The 12,021-nt window shown below is 50.5% G+C and overlaps 1 protein-coding gene across 2 annotated transcripts in view; it reads right to left on the reverse strand.

The window, feature by feature from the left end:
• pdpr (pyruvate dehydrogenase phosphatase regulatory subunit) overlaps positions 1-11,058 on the reverse strand; it is a 120,541-nt gene extending 109,483 nt beyond the window's left edge. For both annotated transcript variants that reach the window (XM_072518482.1, XM_072518481.1), the window contains exons 1-3: positions 10,885-11,058; positions 7,187-7,489; positions 1,674-1,807 (exon numbers count right to left, since the gene is read on the reverse strand). In XM_072518482.1, coding sequence (XP_072374583.1) covers positions 1,674-1,807; positions 7,187-7,449 — 397 coding nt within the window. In that variant the 5' untranslated portion in view covers positions 7,450-7,489; positions 10,885-11,058. The remainder of the gene's footprint in view (positions 1-1,673; positions 1,808-7,186; positions 7,490-10,884) is intronic.
• Positions 11,059-12,021: the final 963 nt, after the last annotated feature.

The raw sequence follows: 12,021 nt of genomic DNA on the forward strand, positions 1-12,021 counted from the left end.
GAGGCGGCGGACGTTGCCCCGCGCAAGCGGGGAGGCGGCGGACGTTGCCCCGCGCAAGCGGGGAGGCGGCGGACGTTGCCCCGCGCAAGCGGGGAGGCGGCGGACGTTGCCCCGCGCAAGCGGGGAGGCGGCGGACGTTGCCCCGCGCAAGCGGGGAGGCGGCGGACGTTGCCCCGCGCAAGCGGGGAGGCGGCGGACGTTGCCCCGCGCAAGCGGGGAGGCGGCGGACGTTGCCCCGCGCAAGCGGGGAGGCGGCGGACGTTGCCCCGCGCAAGCGGGGAGGCGGCGGACGTTGCCCCGCGCAAGCGGGGAGGCGGCGGACGTTGCCCCGCGCAAGCGGGGAGGCGGCGGACGTTGCCCCGCGCAAGCGGGGAGGCGGCGGACGTTGCCCCGCGCAAGCGGGGAGGCGGCGGACGTTGCCCCGCGCAAGCGGGGAGGCGGCGGACGTTGCCCCGCGCAAGCGGGGAGGCGGCGGACGTTGCCCCGCGCAAGCGGGGAGGCGGCGGACGTTGCCCCGCGCAAGCGGGGAGGCGGCGGACGTTGCCCCGCGCAAGCGGGGAGGCGGCGGACGTTGCCCCGCGCAAGCGGGGAGACGGCGGACGTTGCCCCGCGCAACCGGGGAGACGGCGGACGTTGCCCCGCGCAACCGGGGAGACGGCGGACGTTGCCCCGCGCAACCGGGGAGACGGCGGACGTTGCCCCGCGCAACCGGGGAGACGGCGGACGTTGCCCCGCGCAACCGGGGAGACGGCGGACGTTGCCCCGCGCAACCGGGGAGACGGCGGACGTTGCCCCGCGCAACCGGGGAGACGGCGGACGTTGCCCCGCGCAACCGGGGAGACGGCGGACGTTGCCCCGCGCAACCGGGGAGACGGCGGACGTTGCCCCGCGCAACCGGGGAGACGGCGGACGTTGCCCCGCGCAACCAGGGAGACGGCGGACGTTGCCCCGCGCAACCAGGGAGACGGCGGACGTTGCCCCGCGCAACCAGGGAGACGGCGGACGTTGCCCCGCGCAACCAGGGAGACGGCGGACGTTGCCCCGCGCAACCAGGGAGACGGCGGACGTTGCCCCGCGCAACCAGGGAGACGGCGGACGTTGCCCCGCGCAACCAGGGAGACGGCGGACATTGCCCCGCGCAACCAGGGAGACGGCGGACGTTGCCCCGCGCAACCAGGGAGACGGCGGACGTTGCCCCGCGCAACCAGGGAGACGGCGGACGTTGCCCCGCGCAACCAGGGAGACGGCGGACGTTGCCCCGCGCAACCAGGGAGACGGCGGACGTTGCCCCGCGCAACCAGGGAGACGGCGGACGTTGCCCCGCGCAAACAGGGAGACGGCGGACGTTGCCCCGCGCAAACAGGGAGACGGCGGACGTTGCCCCGCGCAAACAGGGAGACGGCGGACGTTGCCCCGCGCAAACAGGGAGACTGCGGACGTTGCCCCGCGCAAACAGGGAGACTGGAGCCTCGGGCCACACAAACTGAAAGAATCATGTAAGGAAACACAAACAGGATACAAATAATTGAATTTCTCCACTAAGTGAAAGATCGTTCTGCTCATCGATTTGGATCTACCGAAGCACCCCTCCCCTCCCCCACCCACTGAAAATGATGCTGCCCATTTAACCTAACCCAAGAAAGTACCGAGCAATATCCAAAGAAAGCTTTTACCTGTCTGGACGCCAGTTTCTTGTGCCAACCGTTGATAAAGTTTGTTTGAATAATCAGCCATTTTTGTTTCTACGCTGATGTGCTTGACAGTGCTTACAATCCCGCCGCAAAGTCGTGTGGTTCCTGCAGCCAACCTGTCAACATCAAAAGAATCATGAGAGATGGCAAAGGCACACAGGCTGGAAATAGATCATCACACACAACTCCCATGCCGTGGTACAAGTCAAGAACATACAGGGGTCACTCATTCTTGATTATATATATATCATTAACTCATGCCATTGTCTTAAATCCAGAGCAGTTTGAACACTTAGTGGTGTGGCTAAGTTAATAAGAAAAACACATACAAACACATGTGGATAAACTTTGTTGGCTGAATAGATTCCAGTTGCTCAGTTCACAGAAGTGTAAGTGAAATGCTGCTTAACCTGCAAGGAGTGTTTGAACGGTGAGGAGGTAAAGGGGCAGATGTTGCACCTTCTGCGATTGCAAAGGAAAGTGCTGCGGGATGGGGGGATGGGTGGCAAAGATGTTATGGGGGGAATGGTCCCTGCAGAATGCTGGAGCAAGGGGGTAAAATGTGTTTCATGGTACAATCATACTGGAGTTGGCTGGTGGGTGAAAAGCGAGAACAAGGGGGGCCCTATTATGGTTCTAGTAGGGAGGGGAAAGGGTGAGTGCAGAGGTACGGTAAATGGATTGAATCCGGTTGAGTGCCCTGTCAACCGTGAGCAGAGGGGAACCTCAGTTAAGGAAAAAGGCAGACAAGTCTGAAGCACTATTCAGGATCGTTGGCCTCCCGGAGGGCAGTCAGGGATCAGACGCAGGGGCATATGTGGCGCGTATGTTCGAGACTCTGTTGGGGAATGTGCGTTTACTCAGCCCTTGGAGGTGGACAGTGCGCTGATGAGGAAGCCGCAGGTGAATGATCCGTAGAGAACAATGGTCGTACGAATGCACCGGTTCCTGGACAAGGAACAGATCTGGAGGTGGGCTAGGCAGACGAGGAGTTGCAAATGGGAAGATAATGAGCTGCGCATTTACCAGGACTTGGATGCGGAACTGGCCAAAAGAAGGGCGAGCTTTAATAAAGTTAAATTGTCCCTCTTCAAGAACGGGGTGAAGTTCGACATGTTGTACACAGCTCGTCTATGGGTCACTTACGAGGGTCAAGAACTTTATTTTGGATCGCCAGATGTGGCGATGAACTTTGTTATGGACAGGGGACTGGCAGGTGATGGAGGATGTTGAACTTTGGGGCGAGTAACTCTTTACCTATGCTGTTAAGTTGCTTTTCTCTTTGGGTTTTGTATGAATTGTTTTTGTACCAATTTGTGGGCCATTGCTCACTTTTCTATGCGGGTTAACTTTGTTCTTAATGGGGGATGGTGGGTGGAATTTTCTTCTTTGTTTTACATAGAACATAACAGCGCAGTACAGGCCCTTCGGCCCTCGCTGTTGCGCCGACCTGTGAAACCACTCTAAAGCCCATTTACACTATTCCCTTATCGTCCATATGTCTATCCAATGACCATTTGAATACCCTTAGTGTTGGCGAGTCCACTACTGTTGCAGGCAGGGCATTCCACACCCTTACTACTCTCTGAGTAAAGAACCTACCTCTGAAGTATATCTGTCTTATATCTATCTCCCCTCAATTTAAAGCCGTGTCCCCTCATGCTAGACATCACCATCCGAGGAAAAAGGCCCTCACTGTCCACCCTATCCAATCCCCTAATCATCTTGTATGCCTCAATTAAGTTACTTCTTAACCTTCTTCTCTCTAACGAAAACAGCCTCAAGTCCCTCAGCCTTTCCTCACAAGATCTTCCCTCCATACCAGGCAACATTCTGGTAAATCTCCTCTGCACCCTTTCCAATGCTTCCACATCCTTCCTATAATGCGGTGACCAGAATTGCATGCAATACTCCAAATGCGGCCGCACCAGAGTTTTGTACAGCTGCAACATGACCTCATGGCTCCGAAACTCAATTCCTCTACCAATAAAAGCTAACACACCGTACGCCTTCTTAACAACCCTCTCAACCTGAGTGGCAACTTTCAGGGATCTATGTACATGGACACCGAGATCTCTCTGCTCATCCACACTGCCAAGAATCTTACCATTAGCCCAGTACTCTGTCTTCCTGTTATTCCTTCCAAAATGAATCACCTCACACTTTTCTGCATTAAACTCCATTTGCCACCTCTCAGCCCAGCACTGCAGCTTATCTATGTCCCTCTGTAACTTGTAACATACCTCCGCACTGTCCACAACTCCACCGACTTTAGTGTCATCTGCAAATTTACTCACCCATCCTCCTACGCCCTCCTCCAGGTCATTTATAAAAATGACAAACAGCAGTGGCCCCAAAACAGATCCTTGTGGTACACCACTAGGAACTGGACTCCAGTCTGAACACTTCCCATCAACCACCACCCTTTGTCTTCTTCCAGCTAGCCAATTTCTGATTATTCCTTTCCAGATGATTATACACCCTATCTCTTCTAAACCTTTTCAAGATTTTGCCCACAACAGAAGTACGGCTCACTGGTCTATAGTTACCGGGGTTGTCTCTGCTCCCCTTCTTGAACAAGGGGACAACATTTGCTATCCTCCAGTCTTCTGGCACTATTCCTGTTGACAAAGATGACTTAAAGATCAAAGCCAAAGGCTCAGCAATCTCCTCCCTAGCTTCCCAAAGAATCCTAGGATAAATCCCATCCGGCCCAGGGGACTTATCGATGTTCACCCTTTCCAGAATTGTTAACACCTCCTCCTTATGAACCTCAAGCTCTTCTAGTCTAGTAGCCTGAATCTCAGTATTCTCCTCGACAACGTTGTCTTTTTCCTGTGTGAATATTGACGAAAAATATTCATTCAGCACTTCTCCTATCTCCTCGGACACCAAGCACAACTTCCCACGACTGTCCTTGACTGGCCCTACTCTTACCCTAGTCATTCTTTTATTCCTGACATATCTATAGAAAGCTTTAGGGTTATCCTTGATCCTACCTGCCAAAGACTTTTCATGTCCCCTCCTGGCTCTTCTTAGCTCTCTCTTTAGGTCCTTCCTCGCTAACTTGTAACTCTCGAGCGCCCTTACTGAACCTTCATGTCTCATCTTTACATAAGCCTCCTTCTTCCTCTTCACAAGTGTTTCGACTGCCTTAGTAAACCACGGTTCCCTTGCTCGACCACTTCCTCCCTGCCTGACAGGCACATACTTATCAAGGACACGCAGTAGCTGTTCCTTGAACAAGCTCCACATTTCCATTGTGCCCATCCCCTGCAGTTTTCCTCTTCATCCGATGCATCCTAAGTCTAGCCTTATCGCATCATAATTGCCTTTCCCCCAGATATAACTCTTGCCCTGCGGCATATACCTATCCCTTTCCATCACTAAAGTAAACGTAATTGAAATGTGGTCACTATCACCAAAGTGCTCACCTACCTCCAAATCTAACACCTGTCCTGGTTCATTACCCAGTACCAAATCCAATACGGCCTCGCCTATCGTTGGCCTATCTACATACTGTGTCAGGAAACCCTCCTGCATACATTGGACAAAAACGGACCCATCTAAAGTACTCGAACTATAGCGTTTCCAGTCAATATTTGGAAAGTTAAAGTCCCCCATAACAACTACCCTGTTGCTTTCGCTCCTGTCCAGAATCATCTTTGCAATCCTTTCCTCTACATCTCTGGAACTTTTCAGAGGCCTATAGAAAACCTCTAACAGGGTGACCTCTCCTTTCCTGTTTCTAACCTCAGCCCATACCTCAATTGACGAGTCCTCATCAAATGTCCTTTCTGCCACTGTAATACTGTCCTTGACTAACAATGCCACCCCTCCCCCTTTTACCACCTTCCCTGAGCTTACTGAAATATCTAAACCCCAGCACCTGCAACAACCATTCCTGTCCCTGCTCTATCCATGTCTCCAAAATGGCCACAACATCGAAGTCCCAGATACCAACCCATGCCGCAAGTTCACTCACCTTATTCCGGATGCTCCTGGCATTGAAGAAGACACACTTTAAACCACCTTCCTGAGCCCCAGTTATCCAGAAATCTGAAACCCTCCCTCCTGCACCATCCCTGTAGTTTGTTGGGGATTGTTATGTTCTGCATATATATGTTCAAGCAGGGGGGAGGGAGATCAGTGGGGGGTAAGATGTTTGCCTCCATGGGCGGGGACTACCAGGTTAGCTGAGCGGGCTAGCTCACGGAAGCGCAGTGGGGGGTGAGCAGGTAATCAGTTTGTTATGGGGGGTTGGGATTGTTATTTTGTTAGTGGGGTGGGAGGGGGGGAATTTTTCTGCTGACAGAGGAGGGACTGGCACTTGGAGACAAATTAGAGGTCAATGGCGGTGAACACCCGAGGGCGGGTTTGAGGAGGCGCGAGCTGGTGGTTGGCCTAAGAAGGGTAATGGTTGATATCCGGGGAGGGGGGAATGTGAGAGGGCTGAATGGGCCTGTCAAGAGGGCTCGCGTATTCGCGCATTTGAACAGTTTGAAGCGGGACGTGGCAATGCTCCAGGAGACACCCAGGAGGGTGGTGGATCAGACCCACAAATCATGTGCACATGCTTTGGGCATGTCGAAGCTCAGGGGATTCTGGCAGGGATTTGCGGATGTCATGTCCACGGTACTAAAAACGAGGGTGCCGCCGAGTCCAGAGGTGGCGATTTCTGGGGTGTCGGAAGACCCGGGAGTCCAGGGGGCGAAAGAGGCTGACGTTTTGGCCTTTATCTCCTTGGTAGCCCGGAGATGGATCTTACAAGCATGGAGGGACTCGAATCCCCCGAAATTGGGGTTACGGGTTAGCGACATGGCTGAGTTTCTCAGGCTTGAGTAAATTAAGTTTGCCGTGAGAGGATCAACGTCAGGGTTCGTTCGGAGGTGGCAGCCGTTTATCAGCTTCTTCGGAGAAAACTAAACTGTCAGCAGATTCAATAGGGGGAGTGAGGCTACTTTTGTCTAGCTTAGGCGGGAACAGTGGGAGATGGAGGGGTATGTTACACATTGAATTATGTTTACGTTTGTACTTGTATCTTTTGTTGTTATAAAACCATAAATGCCTTCATAAAATGTTTGTTTAAAAAAAAATTCACTTGGAAAGCTGTATTGATAACATCCCCAGGCTACAATTCCAGGCACAGAAAGGATAGGTTAGCACTTACACCTGGAGGAATCCCACGCAGACACGGGGAGATGTGCAAACTCCACACAGTCACCCAAGGCTGGAATTGAACCTGAACTGTGAAGCAGCAGTGCTAACCACTGTGCCACCATGTCGTCCGTGCAGCCTGAGGTGATGACAAAATTGAACCTGCCCTTATAAAAACAATGATACAATTACACTAAAATATCAAATTTCAGGTCAAATAGTATTATTTATCTTTTTACTCTCTTTAATATTTATTACAGTAGTATGAAATACCTATACAGAGCTAATCAACAAAAATATTTTCTCCACACTTTGAATACTGTATCTTCAGTGCTTACCGCCCTTGCTCCAGTAACACAACATCATTCCAGCCCAGTTTGGAGAGGTGATATGCAACCGAGGAACCTACAATCCCTCCTCCACAGATTACAACATGAGCCTGGGAAGGCAATGGGCTCACGTTTGACACAGGCACTGTTGAGCTTCCCCTCCGGCAGCTATTGGACAAATGGCGTTTGAAAGGGCAGACGACATCAGACAGTAGCTGAGGAAACACCTCAGCCCGAAGGCGATTCCATCCAGTCACAGAGCAGCTCCTCATTGTACACCGAGAAATAGACAGAACGACAGGACAGTAATACCTAAAACATCAGAAAACAAAATTTCACAAATGGAAATTAAGGACAACTTGCATTTCTACAACTTTAAATTTCAATAAAACATCCCAGGCCACTTCACAGGAGCATTATCAGACAAATATTCAGCCCATCGAGTCTGCACCGGCTCTTGGAAAGAGCACCCCACTTAAGCCCACGCCTCTACCCCATCCCCGCAACCCACCCAACCTGTTCATCTAAAGAAACTTCCTGTACCTTTCAATAACACTGTAAACTCAGCTATAAGATATGGTCTAATTCCATACAAACCATGTAAAGTTATACATGTATTAGACTCATTTGTGTGTATCTTAAGAGTATCAGGAATACACAAACCTACAGCACATTTTGTAGCTAACCAATTTCAGCTAAATATATATATAAGAATTGGCAAGTCATGTTGCAGCTTTATAGAACCTTAGTTAGGCCACACTTGGAGTATAGTGTTCAATTCTGGTCGCCACACTACCAGAAGGATGTGGAGGCTTTAGAGAGGGTGCAGAAGAGATTTACCAGAATGTTGCCTGGTATGGAGGGCATTAGCTATGAGGAGCGGTTGAATAAACTCGGTTTGTTCTCACTGGAACGAAGGAGGTTGAGGGGAGACCTGATAGAGGTATACAAAATTATGAGGGGCATAGACAGAGTGGATAGTCAGAGGCTTTTCCCCAGGGTAGAGGGGTCAATTACTAGGGGGCATAGGTTTAAGGTGAGAGGGGCAAGGTTTAGAGTAGATGTACGAGGCAAGTTTTTTTACGCAGAGGGTAGTGGGTGCCTGGAACTCGCTACCGGAGGAGGTGGTGGAAGCAGGGACGATAGGGACATTTAAGGGGCATCTTCACAAATACATGAATAGGATGGGAATAGAAGGATACGGACCCAGGAAGTGTAGAAGATTGTAGTTTAGTCGGGCAGCATGGTCGGCACGGGCTTGGAGGGCCGAAGGGCCTGTTCCTGTGCTGTACATTTCTTTGTTGTTGTTGTTATACGCATTTTCTTCAAACTGGAGAAAGGCTTTTAGTTTCCCAGGCACCAGTTAGGATCCCTGCTTTTCCTGAATGACCTAGACCTTGGTGCACAGGGCACAATTTCAAAATTTGTGGATGATACAAAACTTGAAAGTATAGTGAATCATGAGAGATAGTGAGGAACTTCAAAAGGACATGGACAGGTTGGTGGAATGGGTAGACAAGTGGCAGATGAAATTTAATGAAGAGAAGTGTGAAGTGAATTATTTTGATAAGACCACATGGATAAAATAAAGGGTACAATTCCAAAAGGAGTGCAGGAACAGAAGGATGTATATGTGTATTAATCATTTAAGATGGCAGGAGAGATTACACAAAAACATAGAAAATAGGGGCAGGAGTAGGCCCGTCGAGCCTGCTCTGCCCGCCATTCACAATCATGGCTGATCATCCAACTCAATAGCTACTGCCACCTCTTCCCCCCCCCCCCCCCCAAATATACTTTGATTTGCATTTATTGTCATATGTACCGAGGTACAGTGAAAAGTATTATTCTGCATACAGTCCAGACAGATCATTCCAAACATGAAAAAACATAGGTTATCCGATAACTACACAATGTAAATATATAGACACAGGCATCAGGTGAAGCATACAGAGTGTAGTACTACTCAGTAGAGAAGATGCGTGGGGAGATAGTTCAGAGGGTCATTCAGGAGTCTGGTAACAGTGGGAAAGAAGCGGTTTTTGAATCTGTTGGTGCGTGTTCTCAAACCATTGTATCTCCTGCCCGATAGAAGAGGTTGGAAGAGAGAATAGCCCAGGTGAGAGGGTCTTTGATTATGCTGCCCGTTTTCCCAAGGTGGTAGGAGATGTAGACAGTCGATGGATGGAAGGCGGGTTCGCGTGATGAACTGTAGTTTCTTACGGTCTTGGGCCGAACAGTTGCCATACCAGGCTGTGATGCCGCCAGATAGGATGCTTTCGATGGTGCATCTGTAAAAATTGGTACGTCAGTGTGGACATGCCAAATTTCCTCAGTTTCCCGAAGAAGTATAGGCACTGTTGTGTTGTGCTTTCTTGGTTGTACTGTCGACATGGATGGACCAGGACAGATTGTTGGTGATGTGAACACCTCGGAATTTGAAGTTGTCAACCATCTCCATCTCGGCACCATTGATGGGGTGTGTATGATACTTCGTTTCCTGAAGTCAATGATCCCTATCACCCCAAGAGTTACATCTAACTCCTTCTTGAAAACATAAAACATTGTGTAGTAACACATCCCACAGGCTCAGCACTCTCTGAGTGAATACATTTCTCCTCAGCTCAGACCTAAATAGCCTACCCTGTAACCTCGGATTGTGACCCCTCATTCTGGACTCCCCCACAATGCGGAACATGCTTCCTGCATCCATCCTGTCTCAGCCTGTTAGAATTTTATAGGATTCTATGAGATACCCCGCTCAGTCTTCTGAACTCCAACGAATACAATTTTACCGACTCAATCTCTCCTATGTCAGTCCACCATCCAAAGAATCAGTCTCGTAAACCTTTGCTGCACTCCCACTATAGCATGAACATCCTTCTTCAGATAAGGATTGAGAACAAGGTTAAAAAAGCAAATGGAATTCTGGGATTTATAATTAGATTCATGGAGCACAAAAGTAAGGGCGTGATGCTGCACTTGTATAAAACACTGGTTCACTCTCACCGGATTACTGCATCCAATTCTGGGCATCATACCTTAGCATGGGAATTGTTCTCGGGAGGAGGAAATTCAGTTATGTTGAAAGATTGAAGAAGCTGGGGCTGTTCTCCTTGGAGAAGGTTTGAGGGGAGGTATTCATAATCGTGAGGTAGTCTGTACAGAGTAGATAGTGGGAAACTGTTCCCATTGTTGGAAAGGACACAGATTTAATTACAAAAATAAATATGATAATATGGTGACATGAGGGGAAACTTTTCCATGTAAAGCAAATGGTTCGGATCTGGAATGCACTGCCTGACAGTGCAATGAATGCAGGGTCAATCAAGTCTTTCAAACGGGAATGGAATCATTATTTAAAAGGAAAAATAGTACTACGAGAAAAGGGCAAGGGAGCGGCACGAAATGAACTGCTCCTTCGTGATGGCCGGGCCAGCACTGAGACGATGGGCAGAAAGGCTTCCCTCCATGCTGCATCCATTCTATCATTCAATGGCTCCCAGTTCTCCAATTAGCCTGGGCTGAACGGCCAGATTCTGGGCACTGTAACCTGGCCTCCAGGACCCACAGCCTCGGAGCTGCCATGACGACGGAGTGCCAGGGCCTCCCATGCCAGCCACTGCCCTTCACACTGACCCTGCTCTCTCCCTCCCCCGGAGGGGGGTCCCGATGCCTCCCCAGCCCGCTGCTGATCCCTCACTCACCAGGCACCCCCCACTTCCGCCGGACTTCCGAGAGCGGGCAGGAGACCGCCACCGCTCAGACACCGGCCACCGCTCAGACACCGGCCCCGGCACCCTGCCCTTCTCCTCCGCACAACAAATTCATCCCGGCCGATCCAAGCGGCGGTTCGGCTCCATCGCCCCTAACGTGCTAACGTCATCACGCTCAGGCCCCGCCCCGCCCCTTCGTCAGCCAATGGGAGGAGGGGTGTGGCCAGTAACCACGCCCCTCCACTGGCAGAGCCTGGATTGTGGGTGAGTGGCAGGTTCAGAAGGAGCAGACATTGTTGTGCAGTGACTACTGAAATAACAATCACCTTAACTTGCATGTGTGTAGCCTTAAACATTGTAAAACAAGGGCAGCACGGTGACCTAGTGGTTAGCACTGCTGCCTCACGGCGCCGAGGACCCGGGTTCTATCCATGCCCTAGGTCACTGTCCGTGTGGAGTTTGCACATTCTCCCCATGTCTGCGTGGATCTCACCCCACAACCCAAAGATGTGCAGGCTAGGCAGATTGGTCAGGCTAAATTGCCCCTTAATTAGAAAAAAATAATTGGATACTCATAAATTTATTTATTTTTTAAATTGTAAAATGGCCCACGCCACGTGTCAGTGGAGGATTGTGTTATGGTATGGCAGATGGTAAGTGTCAACTTCCCAAATCACAAAGGGAAATTTAATACAGCTGCCAGACCGGTTTTGCAATTGGTGTATTAGACAAAGAAAACAACAGCCTTAGATAGAGAGAATTTCAAAGAGCTCCTAAACAGTGATACAATCATTGATGAGGACATGTTTGAGAAAATCTCTGTATTCCCCATCAAAGATGATCTTGGACTCCGACCAAGCATGAACAAATTGAAGCCATTAAACACGTGAAGAATGGAAAAGCCACAGGAGTGGATGGGATACTAGTGGAGATTTTCAAATTTGGAGGAGAAGAGAGCACCTGTCATCTCTATCAGCTGTTGCTGAAAATCTGGGACAAAGAAGACATTCCTGCCGACTACATGTGATGCTATCATTGCCACCATCTTCGAGAAAGGAGACAATGCGGACTGTGGGAACTACCGAGGGATCTCCCTACACTCCATCGCCAGGAAGTTCAACACCCGAA

The sequence above is a fragment of the Scyliorhinus torazame genome, chromosome 10 (genome assembly GCF_047496885.1).
Source record: "Scyliorhinus torazame isolate Kashiwa2021f chromosome 10, sScyTor2.1, whole genome shotgun sequence".
In the NCBI taxonomy this organism is placed as follows: Eukaryota; Metazoa; Chordata; class Chondrichthyes; order Carcharhiniformes; family Scyliorhinidae; genus Scyliorhinus; species Scyliorhinus torazame.